General features: G+C 40.9%; 3 protein-coding genes across 5 annotated transcripts in view; 2 read left to right on the top strand and 1 right to left on the bottom strand.

The window, feature by feature from the left end:
• Positions 1–489: 489 nt before the first annotated feature.
• Positions 490–1,342, bottom strand: LOC116328871 (protamine-like protein). Its single transcript, XM_031750762.2, has one exon. It carries the CDS (start codon positions 1,251–1,253, stop codon positions 693–695), a length of 561 nt encoding a protein of 186 aa, XP_031606622.1. The 5' UTR covers positions 1,254–1,342; the 3' UTR covers positions 490–692.
• Positions 1,343–4,359: 3,017 nt separating this feature from the next.
• Positions 4,360–10,510, top strand: tspan36 (tetraspanin 36). The gene is made up of 7 exons (XM_031750765.2): positions 4,360–4,570; positions 7,353–7,544; positions 7,791–7,865; positions 8,016–8,114; positions 8,544–8,693; positions 8,998–9,081; positions 9,679–10,510. Exons 1-7 carry the CDS (start codon positions 4,517–4,519, stop codon positions 9,751–9,753), a joined length of 729 nt encoding a protein of 242 aa, XP_031606625.1. The 5' UTR covers positions 4,360–4,516; the 3' UTR covers positions 9,754–10,510.
• A 359-nt stretch (positions 10,511–10,869) lies between these two features.
• The window catches only part of mapk4 (mitogen-activated protein kinase 4), a 28,746-nt gene continuing 14,477 nt past the window's right edge, over positions 10,870–25,138 (top strand). Inside the window, exons 1-4 of one of the 3 annotated variants that reach the window (XM_031750767.2) lie at positions 10,870–12,006; positions 16,549–17,258; positions 18,783–20,429; positions 20,716–20,891. In XM_031750767.2, coding sequence (XP_031606627.1) covers positions 20,063–20,429; positions 20,716–20,891 — 543 coding nt within the window. In that variant the 5' untranslated portion in view covers positions 10,870–12,006; positions 16,549–17,258; positions 18,783–20,062. Of the gene's footprint in view, positions 12,007–16,078; positions 16,118–16,548; positions 17,259–18,779; positions 20,430–20,715; positions 20,892–25,138 lie in introns of those variants that run through there. The other 2 variants (XM_039621196.1, XM_039621195.1) reach the window with 2 other exon arrangements.

Below are 25,138 nucleotides of genomic sequence, written 5' to 3'. Positions count from 1 at the left end.
TCAAACTTCTGAGAAAAAAACTTGACATTGAAATTTACTAAGTCTAATCTACTTACTAAATTCTACTAAGTAGAAATTTTGAGATAATAACCCGACGTTGTGACATATGGATAAGGATGGCCCAGAGTTTTGTGTTTGTTTGTTTGTTTGTTTGTTTTACTACTTACGAGCTTCCATAAAATCAGTTGAAACTGTGGGACTCAAAAAGATCATCTACCACTTCCCAAGAAACGGATTTCATAGAGTTGAAAACTATATAACTCTGGGAAACTAGGTCCCTGTGCGTAATTGCGCGTAATACGCACTCCTCCCTAACGCACTCCTATGAGTCAGGCAAATCAGCTGTTAAGGCGTCACGCACCAAAAAAAGTTAACTGCCGTCCAGAAAACATCAATTTTTTTTCTTTTTCCGCTATTGTTTGTTTTTTCAATTAAATTTTAGCAGGCTAGAGAATTTCTTTTTCAGATAAAAGCACACTGCACGCTCTGTAAATGAAAATAATTTTATTTCAAGCAAGTGCTATTCAGTTCATTAGAACATCATGACAGGAAGCAGGAAAGAAAGGCTTGTACAAACTGCGAGTTCATTTTTTCTACTTTAGAAAAAAAAACTACTTAAAGCTTGACTTGAATGCAGCTCAGTCCGCTTAGAGTCCACAAAGACCGGCATTTAGTGTTCAGTGGAAGAGCATTCACTTCTTGGCAGCAGACCTGGTCTTGGAGACTCTGCGTTTGGTCTTCTTTGGGCTCTTTGGCTTCTTGGGCTTCTTGGCCGCAGTGGGTCTCTTGGCTTTCTTCGGGCTCTTTGACTTTCTCCTTTTCTTGGGGGACTTCTTGGCTGCAGGAGTGGCTCCTCCTGCTGCTGCTTTCTTGACGCTGGCCCGCTTGACCTTTTTCGCCTTTGGCTTCTTCTTTCTCACCACCTTCCTCTTCCTAGGTGTGGGGGGCTTTTTGTTTAGCTTGAAAGAGCCCGAAGCCCCGCTGCCCTTGGTCTGGACCAGAGACTTTTTGGTCACCAAGCGCTTCACGGCGATGAGAATCCTGGCATTGTTTTTCACCACATCATATCCACCGGCCTTCAGAGCCTTCTTCAGGGCTGCCAGAGACACACCGCCACGCTGTGTGGATGTGGACAGAGCCTTCAGTATCAAGTCTGACACAGTCGGGCCTGTTTTCTTCCTCGGAGACTTGGCTCTCTTTTTAGGAGATTTGGCCGGAGCTGGCGGAGGTAAAGCAATCGCAGCAGAAGACATTGTAACAGCTCTGATACCGAGATGAAGTCAGTGTGGGCCACAGACAGAATTAGTAGAGAGTGATATCTCTGCTTGCCCTCTTGGCTGGTTGAGGCTTTATAAAACCCCAATGAGAACCGTGTAGAGTCAGTCCCACTGCCACAGTGCGCCTCTTCTCCTCCTCCGCCACTTGATCAAATTTGTGTTTTCTTCAACTAGATAATTCTTTAAAATTCCAACGTGAAGTGTCATATAACCATATAAGAATCACCTCACAGCAAACAGCGCAATGTGAACTGTCTGTCTGTGTGTTTTTATTCAGCATGTTTTCAAATATAATAGCGCCTGTTGAGCGATTAGAAGCTGACAGATGAAGAATGCAATCTGAGAATCATGCTTTGAACATTTTGAGGATGTTATATTTCCCAAATAAGTAAGAAAAAAGTTTTACAATTAAATAAGCTCTAACATAGCGACGTGTCTAGTACACCGAGCCCAAAATTTAGTTTTATTTCCGCCGTTATTGCGAAATATTTTCACATAAAGAAGACTAAAGAAACACACTTGTCTTGATTCTATTTTGAGGTAACCACAGAGAGACTTCTGAGGAACTATACTCAACTTGGAAGCAAAAGCAAGGGCGGTCTTTGAGTTGGGGATGACGTGTTAAAGTATAATTAACAGAAAATTATTTTTGATTTGAATATATGTAACATGAAAGTGAAATTAAGGCTACATTATGTATTCACTGTGTGGAGATGGACCAAAGCCAGAGTCCGAGTTATCAGCCTGTGAGGAGGGGCAGCCCAAGAAACGAACTTCTGATTAATTTCCCGGGTTTTCTTTTTAACGAGACACTTTGTGGAATGATTCCAGTGGGGTGCATGTACAGAAATATAAATTTTATTTAATTTCAATTTAGATCATTTCTTATTTAGGCATCAGTTAACTGTTATGAGAAAGTGCTGCGTAAAAATTGTGCAAAAATAACTTCACTTATGAGATCACAACAGGTCTGCGCATATAAATGCAAAAAGAATCATGTTTCATTACACTGCACTTAAATGTCCTCGGGTCAGGTCCTCTGTGTTGATTTTGGTAAAACAGCACAGCACACACGAGTGTACAAATACCATCCTTTACTTGCGCATCTGTGAAACCAAAACAAACTTCAGGCACTCTGACGCGCTTTACGCGGCTTAGCTGTTTGACCTTTTACTGATAAACCATCCGTTTTATTGGTTTTTACAGGATTGTTACAAACACTGTGTGTTTTTGTGATATTTGTTTACAAAAACCAACAATAAAATCTGCCACAGGTGGAGCCAAACAGCGGGAAAATAAACCAGAAAAAAACTAAATCATGTAGTCCAACATTTGAGTCTTTGTTTTATATTAACTTTATATTATTTCTATATCAGTTTTAAAATGAATGCAATTATTAGACATACTGCTGGGAATGTTTAAATATTACGCTCTTAGTGCAATCCATCAAAAACGTCTCCAGTGAAAGAGGGATGTTTTTCTCTTCTTCGTGCTTTCTCGCGCTACTTTTGTTTGTTTTCTTATTATTAATGTGAGATAAGGTATGTACTTGTGTATGCGTGCGCGCGAGGGAAAAGATTGGCAAACGTTTCCGTGCCTTCTGTAGTGCGCTGATAGCGCCTCCTCACAAACACACTGGAGTTTTGTTTGGCTGGAAGTGCAGTTCTGATGGAGACCTGTAGGTGGTGAGAGTGTTGTCACGGGAGACCAGCTTGAAGTGGCCACTGAAAGCCTCAGATGTGTAGTTTTTGTTTCCATTTCTCGCGTGTGGAAGCTTTTAATCGTGGGCTTGTATGCAGAGCAGGATGATGCAGATATACTGCAGCACGTCTGATAAGGCTGCAATAAACTCTTGGAATTTGGACCCAGAGCGCGAGAAACTCCCTGGCAGATGCTGGACTTTCATCCTCTTTAACAACAAAGCCTAGACTGATTTTGCAGTTGTTGGTCATCTTGGCCTCATTATCAGTACAAAACCTTTACTTCTATAGGCAAAGAGACCTACTCCGAGGCTTCTACGTGTTCCTCTGAGGAATGACTGCAGTCGTGCAGCCATGGTTTAAGAGTTATAACCCATGTCACAGTCGGAAGAGCAACTGAATATTTCTGCCGCTCCCGCATTCATTTAAATGAGTGTCAATTGCTTTAATCTAAATGTGTCAGTTGCTTTAATCTCTTGCAGTGATACAGAACTGAGCGCATAAAGGTCAAACAGAGCCTTCTGCTGAGCTACTCTGAATAAAACAATTGTTTTTGTCGCTGCAAATTGTCTGTGTTGTGGTTTTCTCTTTCTATAACTCCCATCCACATAACCTTTTGACTCAATCCGAAAGAATAGCTGCCTATTGTCCTCAGAGTTACTGCAAAAAGAGTCTTAAGCATGCTTCACACGACTAAAATACATATTTTTTTCTGTTATTAATAACAATAAAAAAAAGAAAAGAAATGTGACCCCCCTATCATCTCACCTCCTTAGACAATGGACGTGTTAGATCTTGTGCTGCATTTCACAACCAATGACTGTATCATTGATGCCAACATTAAATTACACTTACTGGAGCGCATCGGTGGGATTAAAACCACTCCAATATGCAAATTTGAAACATCACCTTCAAAAAAATTCAAGCTTAAACACACCTTCCTCATGCAGTGATATGAAAAGCATGCTGTTTATGTGCACTCTTCTTTGCCTCTCTTATCCGGCTCCTCGAGCAGTGGAAGTTCCATCCTTTGTGTATTTGTTTTTTATTTTTATTTTTCTACTCGCTGTCACAAACTGCAAATTGGTCATAGGTAATTTTATTTCTCTACAAATTTACAAGATCTTTGGCTTTATAATGGAACTTAACTGAACTGCATGTTGAATTAAATGGGAAAAAAATGAATAAAAATACATTTTTAAATGCCAAAAGTCCGTACAAAATTATGTTACAATGCTTTAACCAAAATAAAAACGCGTGCGATATCAAATAGCTCGATAGAGTCTCGGTCTTCCTCGTGTGAGATGTATGACGTGATGCACGGGGTTGGAGTGGGAGGGGGAGCTGCAGGACCTGCTGCGTAGCTTTGCTCTCCTCCCATCATCATGTGACCAGGTGATCAGTCAGTACAGTCAGACAGCGAAAACTTGTGACCAAAGCGGGCGGGCAGCTGGAGAAACTCGGCGTACATAAAAAGCGACATAAAAAGCTGGACATTCGGTCTTTTTCTTTCTCTCCTCCACCATCCACTGAGACGCCATGGACTGCGGAGTCGCCAAGATCATCCTCCTGTTTATCAGCTTGATATTTTGGGTGAGTCGCTGTGTAATTCTGTCGTTCGTCCACCTGCAGAGATTTGATTTCCTACTGACGACGGTCTGTGATGCGGAAAGAGGAAAATAAATATGTGGGGGCTTTTCTATTTGTGTTTCTCAAAAAAAAAATCTGCCGCTAATTGTTTTCTCTTTACTCCTCCTGTGTGAATTGTGCTGTTTAGGGAGTAAACAAATCAGTATTGTGGTTTGATAAAGATCCCAGTAGTCACCCCCCCGCCCTCCTTTTTTTTTTATTCTAGCACAGTCGCAGCATTACAGAGCACTTCCTCATTTCACCCCACCTACCCTTTAATAGACTTCTAACGTATGTAGCTCTGAAATAAAAAGGCCTGGGGAATTTTCATGAGATCACTGACCTGCCAGACTCTGCTCTTATTTTTCCGGCCATTCACTCCCTCGTGCAGCCATATCTGTCTTTGTGTCCGAGTACTTTCAGTTGTGTGTGCTCGTTAATGTTGACTCAATAACCCAAGCTTCTCCGCCTGTATCCTCTTCAGTGACCTTACGAAGGCTTTTGAAAGGACTGGGTAAATTTCCCAGCCTGTCCCTTCCGTGGCTAAAGTGTGTGTGTGTGTGTCTAATTGGATAACTGTAAGACAGAAACAGCCTGTGTGTGTAAATGTTTAACACAGACAACATGGACGTGCTTTAATTTGAGTATTCAAATCCTTTTTTTCCTCTCCTCTCCACTTCCTAGTTTTCCTATCTACCATTCCAGCCTGTATACTTTCTCTTTCTATGCCACACTTAACACTTGGATTACCGAGCCTCTTTGAATCAAATGAAGGTGTTATTGCATTTCTCTGACCTTCACTTTATTTCAGGATCACTCTTTTTTTTTTTCTTTTTTTTTTTCCTTTTCCTGCCGTGTTCAGTAATGTTCACTCCCTCCCAGCATGTGAGCATTACAGACAACAAATCACTACATATTTTAAAAACACCTCTGCTATTTTTCCCTTTGTTGCACAGCTCACATGTGGAGTTAGTCAAACATGCTGAGATTGTTCAGCCAACAAACAGCGTTCGTGTGTTTGAGCTTCAGGGTGAATGTGCAAGTTTGATGTTTTTTTGTTACTGATTTATCAGAGCAAGAGCCCTGATTAGACGTGAGTTGATGAAGAAATCACGTATCCAGTTGAATTAACTATTGGCCTTCATGATAAACCAAGCAATTTGATAAATTAAGGAGTTTCAGCTTTCTGTGGGAAAGTGAACATTTTGTAAATGATAAACAGCCAGTTTCATTCTGGGGGATTGTTTAAAGAAAATCATTCAAGAGATTGAACTGAACTATGACCCACTTATTGGCCTCGCTTTCATGTTACAGTGATAAACGTTAAACAGATCCTCAGACGCGTGTTTTAAACGGTTTCTGATATTTCATGGTTAAATTTAGTGAACATGTTCATAGTTTGCTTTTATAAAACAGAATTTCTTCTGCTTCACAGCAATAAAGTTCATGTATCTGATTTAAGAAAACCAAAAGTAAAATGGTTCCTGGTTTGCAAAATTTACAGTAAGTCTTGTCTTTTCCTGGAATCAGACTGAAGATGGACCTTCAGTGAACCCCTCGCGGCCTCAGAGAGCTAGTTACATTCCAGAGAGGTTGTGTTTTACGTTGTGTAAGCCTCTTTGTGCTGCTTCTCAGCCCCAGGATCTGAGATTCTGGAGGGATTAGGGGGTGAGCACTGGAAGGGGGGGCACAGCGTAACAAACCCACAGGGATCCCGTGACTGTGAAGTGATCAAGAAAAGTGAGTCATGGGGCTGAGCTACAAAGTGAATTGTTAGGATGCGCTAAACACAAGCAACCAATGTATAAGTTGCTCAACTCTGAGAGGAAGTAAAACTGAAAATTGCATGAATGACTTACCTAGGGGAAACTTTGTGTCTGAGACTTTCCGTCTGCTACAGAAATGAAAACATTGCTGGTTAACACCTCCTCTGTTCCTGTGTTCTGACTGACATCACCAACGTATGAAGAAAGAAAGAATCTTTCATAGACTAGATACGAAAATGTCAGCTTATTAGTTAATTAAACTTTTTTTTTTTAAATGTCTTTTTTTCCCTTGCTACAGTAGTTTTTTTTTTTTTTTATTTCAGTGTGAAGAATCAGTGTGATTCTTCTTCTTTTTTCCCTTTTTCCCCTTTGTTTTTAGGCGTGAACTTCCTATGCACAAACTTGGCACTCATACCTGCGCTCATATGACTGGTGATCTCACTACTAAAGCATGACTAGCAGAAAGGTCGTGATGACAGTGTGACTTAACGCCAGATATGCATCAAAGTTCAATGGGGCAGACTATCAGTAACCCCCACAGAGTATGTTAATCACATGAGAGCCAGTAGGACAGAAAAATAAGAACAAACATCTTTGTGCTCAGTTTTAACACAGAGATTTAAAATCAGTACAAAAAATGGAACTAAAACAAATAATTGATCATTTTGGTTATAAGTTGTCCAGTGTTACATGTGAGAAACAGAAGTGTTGCAGAGGAAGAGTATGATGCGGTGTGTCTGGTTTTGATGTTGTGTTGACAAAGCAAGGATCATGTGACTGACTCGAATTTTAACAGTGTAAGCTTTAAAAACAGGTTGCAGTCTGGTTTCTAGCAACTTCATGTCTAGAAACCCATATTTAAAAAGTTTCTTCATGACATCAGCAGAATGACTTGTGAAGGTGCAGATGATTTAGCATCTATTGTAACCTGTGTTTATTTATAGTGGAATCTTTTTTTATTCTGTCCCTCTTTCTTTCAGGCTGCAGGAGCAGCACTGGCCTATGTCGGTCACTACGTGATCAAGTCCTTTGGCAGCTTTGAGAATCTGATTCAGAATAAGTCAAATCTAATCCCAGCAGCCATCATCATCGGAATCAGTGTGGTGATGTTCGTTGTCGGGATCGTGGGATGCTGCTCAACCCTCCGCGAGTCCAAATGTGGCCTAAGCTGTGTAAGTGTTTGTGAGGGAATGAGGACAGGAGGTGATTTGTGCTTCACTCATATTCCCAGTTCCTTAATGTTTATATGCTCATCTGTAAAATCTGAAGGTAGAAGCCCAAGAGCTAACCCTTATCACCTCAGCTACGATGCTACTTACCATCCTTTCTGTTACATTTATGTTTGTTTCTGTTGATCCTTCGCTCTGTTTTAGGATCCAAAATTAACATCTCTCTTTTCCTTTTTTCATTCGTTTTAGTTCTTTCTGATCATCATGTTGATCTTTGCGGCTGAAGTGACTGCTTTGGTGTTTAGCTTCATCTACCGCGGCAAGGTGAGTCACGGAACGCTTCAGGTGTTCTAAATAATCCTAGAATATTAATCTGTGTTTAGTTATTTATTTTAAGTATGCTATGGAAAATATACTTGTCGTTAGCTCACATGACTGCTTACATGTGGAGGGGATTTGTGTGTTTCTCAACAGATCAATGGAACGCTTGAGCGCCCCATAAGAGAGTCTCTTTCCAAGTATAATGGGGAGAAGAACTCTGACACTGAAGCAGTGGACAGCATGCAGACTTCGGTTAGTGTATTTTCTACTTTGATAATAGATTTGTTTTCTTGATTCTACTTTCATTCTCCATTGTCTCTTGTGCTGTTGTGCGCATTCTCTCTCTCTCTCACATGGTTTCACTTCCTCTTCTTCCAATTTTGTCTTCATAAGACAACAATAAATATTAAAATGAAGTTCATAGGAAGCCCTTGCACTTTACATCTACATGACCTACATGCACCACTTTTACTTCTCCTGTGTCTGCCAAACGTAACTGTGGGAAACTGATAACTGGATTAGAAGAAGAAACCGATCCAGTCTGTACAAAACTTGAAACACTGCAACACAGCCGCAGTACCATATTACCCTTAGCTCAACTTCTTGTAGTGTCTACCTTTATCGCTGTCTTTATCATAGTTTCCGTTTGCACATGACCCTTTTCTCTTTGACTTTTTGCAGTTAAAGTGCTGCGGTGTCAAGAATTACAGCGACTGGACCAACACCACCTATTTTTTTAGAAACAAAACGCTGCCTTTGTCCTGCTGTAAAAACTCCTCATCACCACAGTGCAATGGCAAACCGGACCAACCGGACCAGTTTAACACTGAGGTAAATCACACTTGAGCCAACTTTGCTCTTTCCGTGTCCCTGTGGTCACGCGTGTTTGTCTTTCTCTGGACTGTACGATGTTTACTCTGACTGCATGTTCACCTGCAGTTTGGAACCTTCTGTCATTCAGTCTCAGATTTTTATTTTTATTTTAATGATTTAAAAAAATGTTATTATGACAGTTATTAAATCTGCAAAATCTCCCAGCAGTAAAGGCAACAAAAAAGGAGCTAAAGTCAAGTAAATACCTTTGATGTGCAAGTACTGTATGTGTACTCACAGCGATTGTGTATGTGTTTTTTAGGGTTGTGAGCCCAAGCTGGAGAAGTTCATACAGGACGTTCTGACCTACGCCATGCTGGTCGTTGTTGCTTTTGCCATCATCAAGGTAAGACCAAGCTGAAATGCGGTTCGGCAGGTAAATGAGGATATGTCATTTACCTGTGTCTTTCAAACTCTGAAGTGCATGGATTTGTTAACTTAGCATTACTTGTGTGATCATTTTGTCTTCTATGTGAAGAAAAAAAGATGAATTGTTAAAAAAAAGAAATTCTAAAAAAAAAACCCATTTCCTGTAAGTGAACGGTGACAGCGCTGATGAAAGGTAGTAATTGAAATAGAAGAGGTTGGTGTATGATCCTGTTTATTTCAGTATTTCCTTTGTCTCCTCCCCCCAACTGTTCGTGGCAGATGGCTTCCCCTAACTGAGCCTGGTTTTGCCAGAGGTTTCTCCCTGTTAAAAGGGAGTTTTTACTTCCCACTGTCACCAAGTGCTTCCTTGCCTGTATTATTGTAGGGTGCTATATAGTTATATATATAAAATTGAATTATGTATTTCAAGGGGGTTTTTTTCCACTCAGGAAGCCAAACTTTGTGATAGGTTTGTAAGACAAAAAATTTCATCCCCCTTATTAGTCGGTTCATGTAACCTAAACAGAAAACGTATTTTAATTGTGTCTCTGATTTTTATTTTTTCCTTTTCCAGTTTTTTGGGATGGTGAGCGTGTGTGCGATAACCTGTAAAAGCCGAAGGAGTGGTTACGAACCCCTCTACGCTTGAAACAGTTCCCGCAACCTCCCACTGTACCTCCTCCTCATTTAGCTCCACTGGGATTTCTGAGTGCTTGCTCTACATTGCACGGAAACATCTGTTCGTTGTGCTCTTCTAGTTCTATTTAAGTAATTACATGACGATCATTGTCTGGGTCTTAATGGGGTCATACCGGAACATTCCTGCACGAAAGAAATCTTGGTGAATCTTTTTGGTTGATGTGAACGCAGCTCTTTATTCGTAGTTGTGTTTTTGTTTTCCAGCTTTGGCTTGGAATTTTTTTTCTCCTTCATTTTTTTTGGGCATCGTTTTCAAAATAGTTTAAATAATCATAAATGTTGCTCGCAGCTCGATTGTGCTTCCAGCGCAGGCCATCGTCATAGCTGCCATTACATCAAAGGGGGGAAAAAAAGATCACACAAAAGAGAACTAATATGAACACTTACTCATGCGCTTGTAAATCCTGCCGGGCCCTTCCTGCCCTGCTGCATCTTGTAGATACTTGTTAAGAGGAAATTACGCTTTGCATTTCCACTGTACTTTAATGAATGACCTCTGTCCTTTTTTTAAGCTGTATGTGATCGTAAACAAAAAGACAGCAGTTATATGCCTTATCTAGGACTGCAGAGTTTATAACCACCTGCAAGACTGAATACATGCAACACTTTATGGTCAGTTAACTCTGGTAAATTGAGTTGTAGTTCCACTTTGACTTTTATTGTGTTTATTATATTTCTAAATTAAAAAAGGTGAATATCTCACAAGAGTTTGGTGTGGTTGTGTCACTTTCTTTTTTTTTTTTTTCCTTTTTTTTGTCAACTTTTTTGCAACATTCAATGTTTATTTTTTATTTTTTTTTTATTTATTTTTTTTTTTTTTTTAGAAATGGCAAGTATCCCATTTCTTGTTTCTGTTGCTGTTGTTCTGAACTGAGGGCAGAGGGAGCAGTTGTCTACTCCTCTGGCCACTTTAGTGCCTTCTAGCTTTACTTTTCACTGCTGCACGGTGTTCAGAGCATCCTATTAAACGTGACCCAAAGCGTTTATCTGTTACCTCCTGACTCTGCTGATAAAGAGGCCCCTTAGTGTGGCACATACAGAAGATAGGAGTATTCATATTGCATAAGCAAAGTTAGTGTTCAAATAGATAAATAATACAGACTTCTGTCTAGGAGATCGTTATTCAATCAAGGTGCAAGAGGAAACTGATATATCAGTCACTGATGAAGCTGTGGATAAAAGTAATTTCAACCATTTAATCTCAAATGATCCCCTGTCCTACGTTTTTGAAATTAATGACACATGCAAGCTATTCACACTTCAATCCTTATTTGTTTCCCTATTTTTTTTCCTTCAATTTTTCAATTTGCAGCTGTGACATTTGATAATGCATAGTCATGTTGGATGCTGTGTATGTAGTTGCAATAACATATAAAATGCTGCATGTGGTGCTAGAGAACCTTTTATCCGAGTTTAAAGTTTAAACCATCAGCTGTAGCTGTGACGGGGTCCTCAAAACATTGACTTCTGTGGAAGATGGTTCATAATTTGTCAGTAATTACTTGAAAGGTAAGATGTGATGTTTTAGAGCCTAAAGAGACATCTAAATTTTTTTTAACCGTTACATTTACACTGGCAAATCTCACATCTCTGATAAAGTTTCGATTAGTTGCTCTTCCTCTGCCTGGGATCTTTCCGTGGTTGCTGCTGTATTAATGACATCGACTGATGTAAATGACCCTGCTGCTGCGTGTCATTCTGGGTCCCTCTCATATCTCCTGGCTGCATATCTTATGCCGTGCACATCCCCACTGCCCCAGGCTGTGTTGACATTTAGACAGCCTGTTCCTTTTCAGAGAGAACTGTTGGCACACACACTCCTAGATAACCTTGTCAGCTCCGAGACTTGCCTGTTCCTCGAACTGCTTTTTTCTCCTCTCTCTCTTTTGCTTTCATGGCAGTTTCTTCTTGTGTGTTTGTGCCATTTCCCTAGCCTCACCTTCTTTCTTGTCATACATTGTTGTTTACTCTTATTTTTTTTCTTTTTATTGACATTTAAAAGTGTATTTGCATCTCTATCTCACACCTGGAGCACCCATCTGTTTTCTGCTATGTCTTCTTGTTTTTCTGAACTTCTCTCACGAGTGTTAACCCTTATCATATCAGCTGGTGCAGCAACGAAGATGGTGCTCTTTCTCACTCACTCTTGCTGAATACTGCGAATAATACCAATCGTTCTCAACACAGCAGCTGTCTATAAAAAGTAGGTCAATTAATTAAAATCAAGAACTAAGAAGGTGTTAATTTGAATTAAGCACTTGCTTAACAATATTAAGCAAGTCTATTTAAATGTTGTGTCTAATCAGTGCATAAAATACACATTAGAATAAAACTCCTGTGTAAAAACAGTGCTATACTCTTTGGAAACTGGGTTTGTATAAATATAAAAGTTTAGGAGGCTGTGTAAAATGTAAATAAAAACAGAACCAAATGATATGGAAATCTGATGAACGCATGTTTTATTATAGAACAGAGAAAACACTCTTTCTATTTCATGAAAAATATTAGCTCATTTTGAATTTTATTGCAGCAGAAGGTTGCAAAAGGCTTTTTAGGGGGGTACTAAAAAGAAACGACAGGAGGAATATTTTGCAACTAATTAGGTTAATTGGGAACAGGTCAGTAACATGATTGGGTATAAAAAGAGCATCTCAGAGATGCAGAGTTTCTCAGAAGTAGAGATGGGCAGATGTTCACCCATCTGTAAAAAAAACTACAAATCTAGAAATGTTGCAACAATATTCCTCAGTGTTAAAATGCAAAGACTTTGAATATCGCATCTACAGTAAATAATAACATCAAAGGATTCAGAGAATATGGAGAAATTTCTGTGCACAAGGCACAAAAATCAATATTGGATTGGATTGGGGCCCTCAGGCAGCGCTACATTTAAAACAGGTACGATTCTGTCATGGAAATCGATGTGGGGGCTCAGGAACACTTCCAGAAATCATTGCTATAAACACGGTTCATCGTGCCAGTCTCAAATACAAGTTAAAGCTCTATCGTGCAAAGAAGAAGCCAAATATGAACATAACCCGGAAACGCAGAGTGGAAAAATGTTATGTGGACAGACAAATCAAAATTTGAAAATCATTTTGGAAAACATGGACATTGCATTCTGTGGTCTAAGGAAGAGAGGGACCAAATGTGACAAAGAACTGTTGAGCAGCAAGAATCGTGCATCAGAGGAGAACGAGACAACATCCCTCTGCCACAAATCCTCCATCTGAACTTTTGCTCTCCTCAGTTCCCAGATGTTTAGAAGAGGGGTTGCTGGCAAACATAATCTCTCTGAGATTCATCTTAAACATCTGACATGTTGTCTGTACTCTGTTATAAATAAAATATTATATTTATATTTTACACAAACCAAACACTTTTTTTTAGGAATCCTGATTGCATACTGGAGGAAAACAGTAGACTTGTATCCCATGAATTCAGAATCTGACAGATAGACAGTATCGTGTTCACTTTAAAGATTAAAAAAACAACCAGAGAGCGATGAATTCATGAGGTTATGAGTCACTTGTGTGGATAATTTATTACTGTGGCATTTTCTGTTGTCTTATTTGGACACCTCCAGATGTGGCCCCTTTCTCTCTCTCTCACTCGCGCTCCAATTTGGGCCATCAACTCACAGGAAGAAATTCCTCACAAGCCAAGCGCACATGCCTAATGTCATCACAAGAAGATTTCCGCCTGACCTCTAATTTATTTATTTCCTTTCCTACTTAGAGAGGGATCTTTGCTTTTATTTATTTATTTTTTGACAGGAGCTAACCTGAGGGGGGCGCACATGCGGTGCTGCTGCTCACTTCCTGCAGGAAGATGGAGAAAAAATTCAGAAGGGCTGTTTTTCTTCCTCTTTGTGGAGATTTGAGGACACTTACCTGAAGAATTCCTTCATGTTGTGCACAGCTATTCAGCTACTAAGTGTCTTTTCTGAATTTGTTTCATAACTGCTGCCTTTGTCAGCTTTACCATCAAAGGTTTAACAAAGAACATGGCTTGAAGTGTATCACATGGTGGATTAGAGAGATGTTTGCTTTCTTATAGGTATGGCAGGGAAATAGAGTGGGATTTGTCTCCTTTTTATTAAAAAGTAATACAAACAAATAGGGTTGTAGTAGTGTCGAGGTTTATTTGATTTTCCAACCTTTCACCATCCTTTGAGACCAAATATTAAATATGCACCTACAGGACCAAGAGCAGGTGCTACTGACAGCAAGCATGCACGCTACTGTTTATGTGTGCGTCTCTAAATAGTCACCCACAACCAACGCTGTGATGTCTCCATTTGTTCTACAGCATCAGTGTTAATTAGAGAGGGCAGCCAGAGAAGAGGCCCAGACACACAGGACAGAGAACAGAGGCTGAAATAGACCACATGAGGAGCAGCAGGTCACAGCTCTGTCCATATTACCTATAATTGTGTATCTTCACAGCATGAATTGTTGAAGGAGATATCCGTGTCTTCTAGCTCCTTTTTGTTTGCTATATTCCTTTGGCCTTTTTCTCATCTTTCCATCATCTCCTCCTTTCATTTATTTATTTATAATTTTATTTATAATTTATGGGGCGATTGTAGCTCAAGAGTTGGGAGTTGGCCTTGTAATTGGAAGGTTGCCGGTTCGAGCCCCAGCTTGGACAGTCTCGGTCGTTGTGTCCTTGGGCAAGACACTTCACCCGTTGCCTACTGGTGGTGGTCAGAGGGCCTGGTGGCGCCAGTGTTCGGCAGCCTCGCCTCTGTCAGTGCGCCCCAGGGTGGCTGTGGCTACTATGTAGGTTGCCATCACCAGTGTGTGAATGGGTGGATGTCTGGATATGTACAGCGCTTTGGGGTCCTTAGGGACTAGTAAAGCGCTGTATAAATACAGGCCATTTACCATTTACCATTTATTTATTTACCTCATTTCCTTTACACCCTGCTTATGTTGCCCAACAAAGAATCTGATTTGCCACATGAACGAACAGAACAGAAATGCAGAATGAATTCAAAAAAATATATCCCCAAACAAAGGGTTATTTTAATCCAGCTTTTCTATATCAGTATTTTAAATTTTTGTCATTTAAGTTTGTTGCAGAAAATATGCACAGGAGAAACAAAATCTGCAGACAGATATGTTTTTGAAATGTCTGGTCACCAGTTGCATAATGTAGCAGAAGGTGTCCATCTCTGTTTTACATTTACAAGGATTCAATGGACTAGAAACAGGCTTTAAAACAAGGGGGTGGTGTAGTGGTACTGTTCCCTCACAGCAAGAAGGTTCTACTGAGTCGCCTCCACCACCTGTGTGTGGAGTTTGCATGTTCTCTCTGTGTCTGTGTGGGTTCTCTCCGGGTACTCCGGCTTCCTCCCACAGTCCAAGGATATGCAGTTGGTAGGGTTAGGTTATATGGTGACTCTAAATTGCCTGTAACTGTGAATGTGAGTGCAAATGGTTGCCTGCTCCTCTGTGTCAGACTGCTGACCTGTCCAGGATGTAACTTACCTCTTGCCCTATGGTAGCTGGGATAGGTTAGCTGGGATATCGGTCAGGATGGTTTTCACCATGTATTCTGATGCTTTTCCTGCTACTGAATAAGAGTCATCCTTAGAGGAAGACGCTTTAGTTGCAACTGCAATCAAAGCATTTGACAGTTTTCTACCTTCCATTTGTAAACTTGTTCTATTTTTGCAGGACAAAGAGTAGATATGCTTCTGTAAGATGCAAATTTGATAGACTAGACCAAGATTCCCTTTAGATACATCAAAAAAAAAGGAGAGCGAGAGACAGAAATCCTGTTGTTGGAAATATTTCTTGTCACTTTTCATCTTAGCGATAGCAGCGGCTCTCTGATTTCAAACCTCCTTTTGTAATCACAAAGAAACCACAGACCCACTTACGGTCTGTGTTTAGCAAATGATTCATCCCCGAAACATAACTCAGCCAAAAGTTGTCAGATACTTTCTGCAGTCTGAAGACCTAATAAAGTTTTGTTTCCCAAACTGTTTTATGTCACGATGTTTCAGATTAGAGGTGAGAAAGACATCTTCATCTGTGCTCTCACACCATGAATCCCCATTAGCTTAGATATCCGTACACTAATGAGGCAGAAATGAAACACAAAATCTAGAAGTGTATCTGTAACTGTCTCTTCTTCTTGACAAACCCACAACATCATAACAGCATCACACACAGTTCATTACATTAGGTGACTCATGGATCTGTTCTCTGCGGAGCCTCTCTCCTCTTTATTAATCCTTCCAGCTGAAGCAACCCTGCATAATTATTACGCTCACCGTGACCTTCCAGCGGCTGCTGAAGTTTGTAAGTCAACAGATTATTGAGATGCTACAGAAGCTGAAGAAACTTTGCTTTTTTCCTGTTTTTTCCGCTCTGTTAGTCTTCATAAAGGTCAACAACCCACACACTTTGAGCTCACGCAGTTTTCTGGAGTTGTCAGAAAAGGGTTTAGGAAAGCAAGAAATCATATCTTAATATAGCTAGAGAATGAGGAACCAATCACACTGCGTTTATCCAACTATAGCTGTAGATCACTGTTTTTTCACCTCTGTTTTTTAGGAACAACAGCATGGTTCAGCTGGCTTGTGAAATAGACTAATTTCATCATAATTTATATAATAAAACTGGCACACTTTAGCTCATCAGCAGCCATTTTCTTCTGTTCTTCTTTTAAACACTAGCCAATGCCATGCTCACAAAAGCCTTGTGTTTTTCATTTTCACTCTCCTCACCAGCTCCCCACCAGGTAGATGTTCTGCAGAACCCACAGTCAACAAAGGCTCCTCTCTGACTTCCTGTCTTGGGGGATCTCAGACCCGCAGATGTTGCGCCTGTCAGGATGATAGATGGCCGTGGTAATCATCAAGCTATAATAACGAAACTGGAGTGAGATGGAGGGGCGAAGGGATGAGAAAGATGGATGTCTGAATTATAATTTTCCCATTGTTTAGCCCTCAGTGGGTTTGGAGACCAGTAACTGTGACACTCGTGGAAACTAAGGTCTGGGAGCAGCTGCTGGGAGTCACGGAGATATGAGGGAGAGATGTGAAAGTGAGGGAGAGGGAGAGAGAGAGATTAGTACTTAATCATGTGTGGTGCAGTGTGTGAGAGATCCTACGAGGACACTCAGGTCTGCTAGATGCACCTGAATCGGGGTGATCGCTTCCTCTCCTCCCCCTCTCTCAGATCACCGCTCTGAAGCGCTGACAGAGAGCGGACAGTCGCTCACAATAACCGGCTCTGTAGCAGCCTCCGGCTTATCTCATCTCCCCCCCGCCCGGTGCCGACCCGCACCGACTGTTCCCTTCTCTATCAACTGAATCTCCCCGACGCACCATAGAGGCAGAGCTGCGGTCGTGTTTCACTTTCTTTGCTTGCACGGAGCTCGCATCTTTTCCCCGGATCTTTGTTTCTGGACGGCAGGCTGCGGCTGTGTAATGCCCCGGTGAGTGCTGGATGGTTCCTGGTGTTATCTTTGCGTATATTTCTTTCTTCTTCCTCTTGTTGTTTGCCACAGAACAGATGCTCTGATAAGATATCTGAGATATGTGTCTGACATAGGGTTGTTTATGGTTGGAATACTCCCCCCCCCCCCTTATAAACTGGGCTTTATGTTTTATTACATGCACTTCCATTACATTGTTTTTGTTCTGTCAGAGGGGCGTTTCTAGAGTGTGTGTAGACACACAAAGGCAGCTGCATCAAGCCAGCGTGCGCAGAGGAAGAACATGCAGTGTTTCCCATGATGTAAAGTGGGCTAAAACTGCCTTTACGCTTATTGAGAAGTAAACCGAGTATAAAAGAGAGAGCGACAGAGAGAGAGAGGAAGATGGAAAAGAGAGAGTAGAAAACAAAGCTACAGAGGTTCCTCTGGGACAGAAAGGCATCAGCACAAAGCCGGGAGTATGACAGATGTGCCCTTGTTTGCTCATATCTGCTATCACCTACAAATTTGGTAACATCATATTGGCTCATGCCAAGAGTTCACTTTTATTTCCCTCCTCTTAAATGTGAATGAAAGACTACGTTATATTCTTTTAAAGGTATGCACTCTGAATTTAAATATAAGACGCTAAACATTTTTTGGACTGGATAAAGACACTGCATTGTTATTCATAATATATAGCTATGTTGCATAACCTGAAGAAATATAGAGAATAAATGTTCAGTTCGTGTGTGTGTGTGTGAGAGAGAGAGAGAGCACCAACGACGTCTCTAGTGGTTATGCATTATTTATAAAGTTACCCCAGTGCTGCACCTCCCACCCAGCACCACTGTCAGTGCTGCCTCTCTAGTCTCTCTGTTCTCACCTTACACTCTTGCAGCCTCTGACAGTCAGCCTGACTGAGCTTAACATGAGTGTGTAAGTATTTTAAAGGCTGTGGAAATGGGGAGGGGGGGGGGGGGGGAGATAAAAGCACCTGCAGTCCAGTTCAGTTACAGGGTGCATGCTCTCCATTTCAAGTAAGAAAGAGCTGAAAGAGGGAAGAGTTCATTCACAACCGTGCCCTGAGGCTTCTGGTAGCAAAGAGATTTGTTTTATGGATTGATGACTTCACCTCTGGGGCTGAAGAGAAGGAGAAAGTCAATTCTTTTGTTTGCTACCTCTATGTGACCTTCCTGGGTTAGAAATTGCAACTAAAATTGTCTAAAGCAGATCAAAAACTGAAAGGATGAACAAGAAACTGCCATCATGTCGATGTAGTCCACCCTGTCAAATAGACTTTTTGCTTTGATGTGATAACAGTTTCATATAGCGCATAGTAAAGCACCATAAAATTGATCATCCTCTCTCTATGCACTCAAAGTTACTTGCATAGATTAGGTTACACTGCCATTCGGTGTTATGTAATGGTAACTCTACCGCAACAGACCCTGTTAACACCCAGGCTCTGCTGCCGTCTAACTTTCCTTGTTATCTTCCTCGTCTCCAAGCTCTCACCCCGTTTCCTCTTTCCCTCCCCAGCAGCAAGAGCAGCAGATGTGCTGAGCGACGCAGCTAATGGTGGTGTCTTCCTATACTGGCCTTGATGCTGATGCTGCTGAAATCCCTACATTCATGAAAAGGCAACAGGAAGCAGATTTCTGAGGGATTACACCCAAGCACATGTACACATATGAATACTGAGCGGATACCACAGCTCCAGGACTTGGCTGGCGCCCAGGTGTGGAGCTCCCTTTGAATGAACTCGCGTGACTGATAGAGGCACTCACTGGTATCATGGAAGAAGAGGAGGAGCCAACAGAGTCTTATTGAATGTAAAACACATGACCCCTCCTCCCTTTTTTTTTCCTGCCTCGCCATCAAAGGCTGCTTGATGACTTGTAACAAACAGCGGAGCGTGCAGAAACAGAGAAGAGTGCAGAGCCGACCATCCGCCTGCTGCTGCTGCTGTCCCATGATACATCAAGTCAAGAATCAGCCACACGGAGGGTTGTTTCTATGGATACCCCATGCCCTGAGTAGTATTAATAAGGCTCCCTGATATTCTGACTATCTCTGCATGAAGATACAGGCAGAGATTAGAAGTGCACCCCTGCAGCAGACTTCAGCTCTAAAATAAAACATCTGTGAGGGAGAGACAGACATCATCACCGTCAAGAGTCAAGAGGAAGATGCTGAAGGAAAAAAATAAGTTATTTTTAAACATCCACTGTAGAGGCTTTACCAGCATGTTAAAAGTGTCCCTGTGTGATCACTGACTAAAGCCGAACATTACAGTCTTGCATATTTTTATCTGTACTGGGTTTGATGTTTTGCTCAGTTGCACCTTTTCTCAAAGGCATCAGAGTTCATCTTCTTTGTCCTTAGTTTGGGACACACAGGCAACAGATGGTGAAGTACAACTTGAATTGTTCCACACTGTACTAAATGAAGAGGTCAAATGACGCACAAAATCTTATTCTTTAGATCCCATGGAGATCATTTCTTTTCTTGCAATACTAAGAATAGCTCTGAAATTCAGCACAAGCATTTCTTAATAATCCCTTTTTAAGTTTTGGTTGGTCTCTTGAATTGTCACCATTTTCCGTAGGAATAGTCCTGCGTTGTGCTTTTGTCTACAAGGAAACATCTATCTACATGTATCTAAATGCAGCAGCTAAGTAAATAAAATTCAGGTCTCCACTCACCAGCAAGATGTAACATGTGTGCATAAAACAGTGATACAATCATTGTTAATCAAGAGATTAAATCTACCGTCTGGTACCTAGAATCATACATCCCTGTTACCTCCAGAGTGAGCAGCGATGGCCACACAGGACACACCGCACTTTCTCCATGGCTTCGACCTCGGTGGTCACTTTGTCGACCCTCGACCTCTCGGTACAGGTGTCACAGGCTTGGTCCTGTCAGCTGTGGACCAGCGGACTGGAAAGCGTGTAGCAATTAAAAAGCTGGTGATGCGAGACGCGGTGACGGTGAAACATGCCCTGCGGGAGGTAAAGATCACCCGACGGCTGCACCATGAAAATGTGGTGAGGGTCCACGAGGTTTTAGCTCCGTATGGACGGCCCTTGCCCCGAGATCCAACCCAGCTCAGCGCTCTCTACATTGTCCAGGAGTGCATGGAGACTGATCTGGCTCGGCTGCTGGAGCAAGGGCCGCTACCTACAGGTAAATAAAAGGAAGAATACAGAAAACTTGCCCAGCAAATCACCACAAAGTTATAAACAAAGCAGTTTTTTTATAACAATTTGGCAAGGCAGAAATCTCACATCAAAACAGTTAAGATGGATAAACAGCAGTACAGGCCAGAGGGAAACGTATTTATTTTTTACTATTGCCTATATCCAGACATGATAATAGATGTTTTTTTAAAGAAGAAAATATGTGCTTATACATTGCATATGGACGTTGGGGTGCATCGTGATGTGTTGATTTGATTTTTGCCCTTGAGCAGGTCATGCTACTCTGCTGTTCTACCAGCTGCTGAGGGGACTGAAGTTTATCCACTCTGCCAACGTTCTGCACAGAGACCTGAAGCCGGCCAACATATTTATCAACACGGACCAACTGCTGCTCAAGATCGGAGACTTCGGGCTGGCCAGAATAGTCGACCCTCATTATTCTCATAAGGTAAGCGTGAAGACGCACAAGGACCACTGAAGGACCCACGCACACACAGGCACACAAACACACACAGGCATGATCTGCAGGGAGACTCATGCTGACAAGGTGGCAACTCATAGCATGGAGAGCTCGCTCAAAAAAGTTTTCCAAATGACCTACAGTGTCTTTTCAAATTGGTAAATGGATGAGTCATATTACAGCAGTACTGTGCAAAAGTCTTGAGCCAACCCTCATTTCTTTATATTTTGCAAGGAAAACTGGAAATTGGTGCATCGATTTATTAAAACACATGAGTTTGTACAATTCTAAGAAGCTTGAATGTCAATATTTAGTGTTACCAGCTTCATCCTCCAACACAGCCTGAACTCTCTAAGGCAAATTTTATTGTCATTTCTTCAGGTAGTCTTCAGGAATAGTTCTCCAGGCTTTCTTAAGTTCTTTTCAAAGCTCTTCTTTGGATGTTGGCTGCCTTTTGTTCCATCCTCTGTCAAGATGATCACACACTGATTCAATAATGTTGAGATCCAGGCTCTGGGGAGGCCAATCTATGATAGTGTTTCAGTGTGTTTTTCTATCAGGGCATGTTTTTACTGCACTTGTGTTTGGAATCACTGTCACACTGAAAAATGAAGCTGCTGCCAAGCAGATGCTTTCCAGATGGTATTGAATGGTGGATCAAAGTCCGACTGTACTTTCTGCGTTCATAATTCCATCAGTTTTGACGTATTGTTGTACCTCTATCTGGACCTCCTCCATACATCATTGACAACGATTAGAAACAAAATTTTCAAATTTGATTGATCATTTCCTCTTGCCTTATGACAGCTGAGATATGCTCCAGCCCCCCTGTGACCCAGAACTGGATGGATGGATGATGAAATAAGAAGTGCTCAAGCCTTTTGCACAGTACTGTAGTTTTTGGAAGTCTTTATTTAAGTGCATGTCTATAGGAAAATACTGGCCTGATGACCAAAGAAGAGATTGTGATATGTGCACAAACATTCCCAGATGTATCCCAATTATTCTCACTTAATGTTTTGTAGGGCATGAATGAAGCCAGAGTGCCAAGATCTATTTTGACTGGAAGCTAATTAATGCCTCTTTTCATGTTTTTACATAAATTTTTAAATCCCTGATCAACCACGAAGGGCTCTGTTGGCCACACTGATTTTGAAATCAAAATCAAAAAATGAAAAATGAAATGTTGTTCTACAAAAACTAATCATACCAATCATTTCAGCCAACTTGCGGGGGATTTTTTTTCCCTCTCTTCTCATTTCTCTGAAGCACCGTATGCCATTCAACTGCTGATGGCTACATCTAGGCAGCACATTGTAATATCAAACATTATCTCTGCTCCATCTCATTATGGTAGAGTTGTTATTAGGGAAGAGACACCAATTCCTCACCCCTATGTGGTTATCAGGCAGCTGATCACACACAATAAATAGTGTAGTGCTGTAAAAGAATCCTTGCAAAGAAAATCAGTTTGCGTATTCTTTCTATATTTCAATTTGCAATGAGGAATCTATCAGGTTTTAATTTTATTTTACAACTGGATGCTTATCACTAATCTGATCCTGCACATGTCAACCAAGCAGCCAGAATTTCATAATCTCCAATATTGAGAAGTGTGTAACTGATGTATCTCTCCTTACACGTTGCGGTGCAGGCTAATGTTTTTTTCATATATTCTCTAATTACACATTTCCCTGTTTGATATTGCCAACCTGTGTTTTTCACAAGAAGCTTCCCCTTCACCCCGAACCCAGCTATTTATGTCTTCTTCCCAGAGCTGATATCAAGTTTTTCACTAATTAAACTCTGTGGATAGTCTGGCAATGGCATATAAGGACTTCTGAAAGATTAGTGTGAAGATTTACTGCTCTATTGTTCAGCTTTATTATGTGCAAAGATCCCAAAGCCACACTGTAACACTAGCGGGACTGAACGTGTGTGCAAGCTTATATGTTTGTGTGGGTTTTTTTGGGTTTGTGCTTGTGAAGAGGAGCTCTTGTGAAAGGCGATCTTTGTCAGCTCAGAGCACGGGACTGGGGATCAGCTGGGTGCAGACACAGGGGTGCATTCGGAGAGGGGGGGTGGAAGGGAAGAGGAGAAGGGAGAGAAAGAACAGATGAGAAGCAAGGGTGAGAAATTTTGAGTCAGGGAAGGCTGAGTGAAAGAGCTAAAAAGCTTTGTAAAAAAGTATGAAAGCAGAGGCAGGGAGAAAAAGAAAGAACGTGGAGAAAAGCTCAAAGCGGAGACGTCAGACAAGGGCGAGAAAAAGTCAGAGCCTACATTTTTTCAAACACATTTCTCCAAAACACTATTTCAGTACTGAAAAAGTATTTTCCAACACAACTCACACAGTCATGTGAATGTGAAGTACACTCGCTTTTGGTTCTAAGATTTTTTTTTATTATCAAGATACAATTTTAAAAAAATTTGTCCTTATCAGGGCTTACAATTAGATAAATGGAACCTCAGACATATTACATGTCACATTACACCATGTCACATCTCATTATTTATTTAACAAATATTAAGCCTAAATGCAGAAGCAGTGTGTGGAAAAACACTCTTTCACCTTTCTCTTCCAACACCCACCAACTTCCATAGAAATTAAGAGAGTAAGTAACAGGCAGGTGCTGCTAATCAAATGGACCCGATTAACTGAGCACATTTATAAAGCAGAGGTTTTGTCAGTTTGCTGGTCTGCAGCATTCGAGTGCCTGTTAACACAATGCAAAGACATCAGCAATGATCTTAGACAAGTAACTGTTGCTTGTTATAAATCCATTTCTAAACAATTTGAAGCTCATGATTTTACAGTGAGAAAGATTATTCACAAGTGGAAAACATTCAAGTCAGTTGCCAGTCTTCCCAGGAATGCACGTCACAGTAGATTCACCCCAAGGTCAAACTGTGCATTGCTCAGAGAACCTGCAAAAAAAGCAAAAGAAATCCACCAGCTACATCTCAGACTCTACAGAGTTCAGTTAGTATGTTAAATGTTAAAGTTCATGGAAATACAATTAGAAAAAAGCTGAACAAGTATGGCTTGTTTGGAAGGGTTGCCAGGAGACAAGAGAAAGCATCTTCTCTCTAAAAAAGACCAGGGCAGCATGGCTTAGATTTGAAAAGCTGCATCTCACCACATTACAAGACTACTGGAACATTTCCTTTGGACAGATGAGATGCAGGTGGAAATGCATGGCTATAATACACAGCAGATTCTTGGAGAAAACCAAACACAGCATATCAACGCATACACTTCATACCAACTGTCAAGCATGGTGGTGGAGGGATGATGATTTGGGCTTGTTCTGCAGCCACAGGAACTGGGCACCTTACAGTTATCGAGTCAGTCATGACATCCTCTGTTTGCCAAAGTATTCGAGAGTCAAATGTGAGGGCATCTGTTCGTCAGGTAAAACTTGGCTGAAATTGGGTCATGCAACAAGGCTATGATCTCAGACAAACCACCAAATCTACATTAGAATGACTCACAACGACAAGAATCAAATGGCCCAATCAAAGTCCAGGCCCCAACCTGACTGAAATGCTGTAGTATGACTTTAAGAGAACTGTGCATAAACAAATGCCCGCAAACCTCAATAAACTGAAGCAATATTTCAAATTTGAGTGGAATTCTCCACAACAATGTGAAAAACTCATAAAGTCAGACAGAAAATGCTTACTTCAAGTTATTGCTGCCAAAGGTGCTTCCTCAAACCACCGAATGATGGGGTGTAATTAGTTTTTCACACACTGCTTCTATATTTGGCTTAGCTTTAGTTTTTAATAAATAATGACATGGTGTAATATGTTTTGTTGTTTAACATCTGAGTTGTATTTAAATAATTTAGACTACAGACAATGTTCTAAATTATGTTTATTGTCCTCAGCACTGAAACAGGGTGTCTCTTCTTTTTCACATGACTGTTTCTTGTCCTACATATCATGACTGATATTATTGTATCAGACTATTGATTTGCTGAGAATAACTGACTGCTGATACAGATCAAAGGTAATACTCTTTGGATGTTGTTTTCAAGGTTTTAAATTCTACCTTATGAAGCAAAAGATTAGTATTTGTTGTAGAAAAAGAATCCTATAATGGACAATGAAGTGAAATACAGCAGTACAAAAGAAAAAAGAAAAAGATAAAAACAGAACAATGGCATGCAGACTGTCAATGCCAAAAATAGGCTTTATTACAGTAGCAAAATAGTCTTAGGAACCAGTGGACA

Source organism: Oreochromis aureus, linkage group 12 (genome assembly GCF_013358895.1).
Source record: "Oreochromis aureus strain Israel breed Guangdong linkage group 12, ZZ_aureus, whole genome shotgun sequence".
Lineage (NCBI taxonomy): Eukaryota > Metazoa > Chordata > Actinopteri > Cichliformes > Cichlidae > Oreochromis > Oreochromis aureus.
The sequence above is the reverse complement of the archived record's forward strand: the minus strand, read 5'-3'. Positions and strand labels throughout refer to the sequence as shown.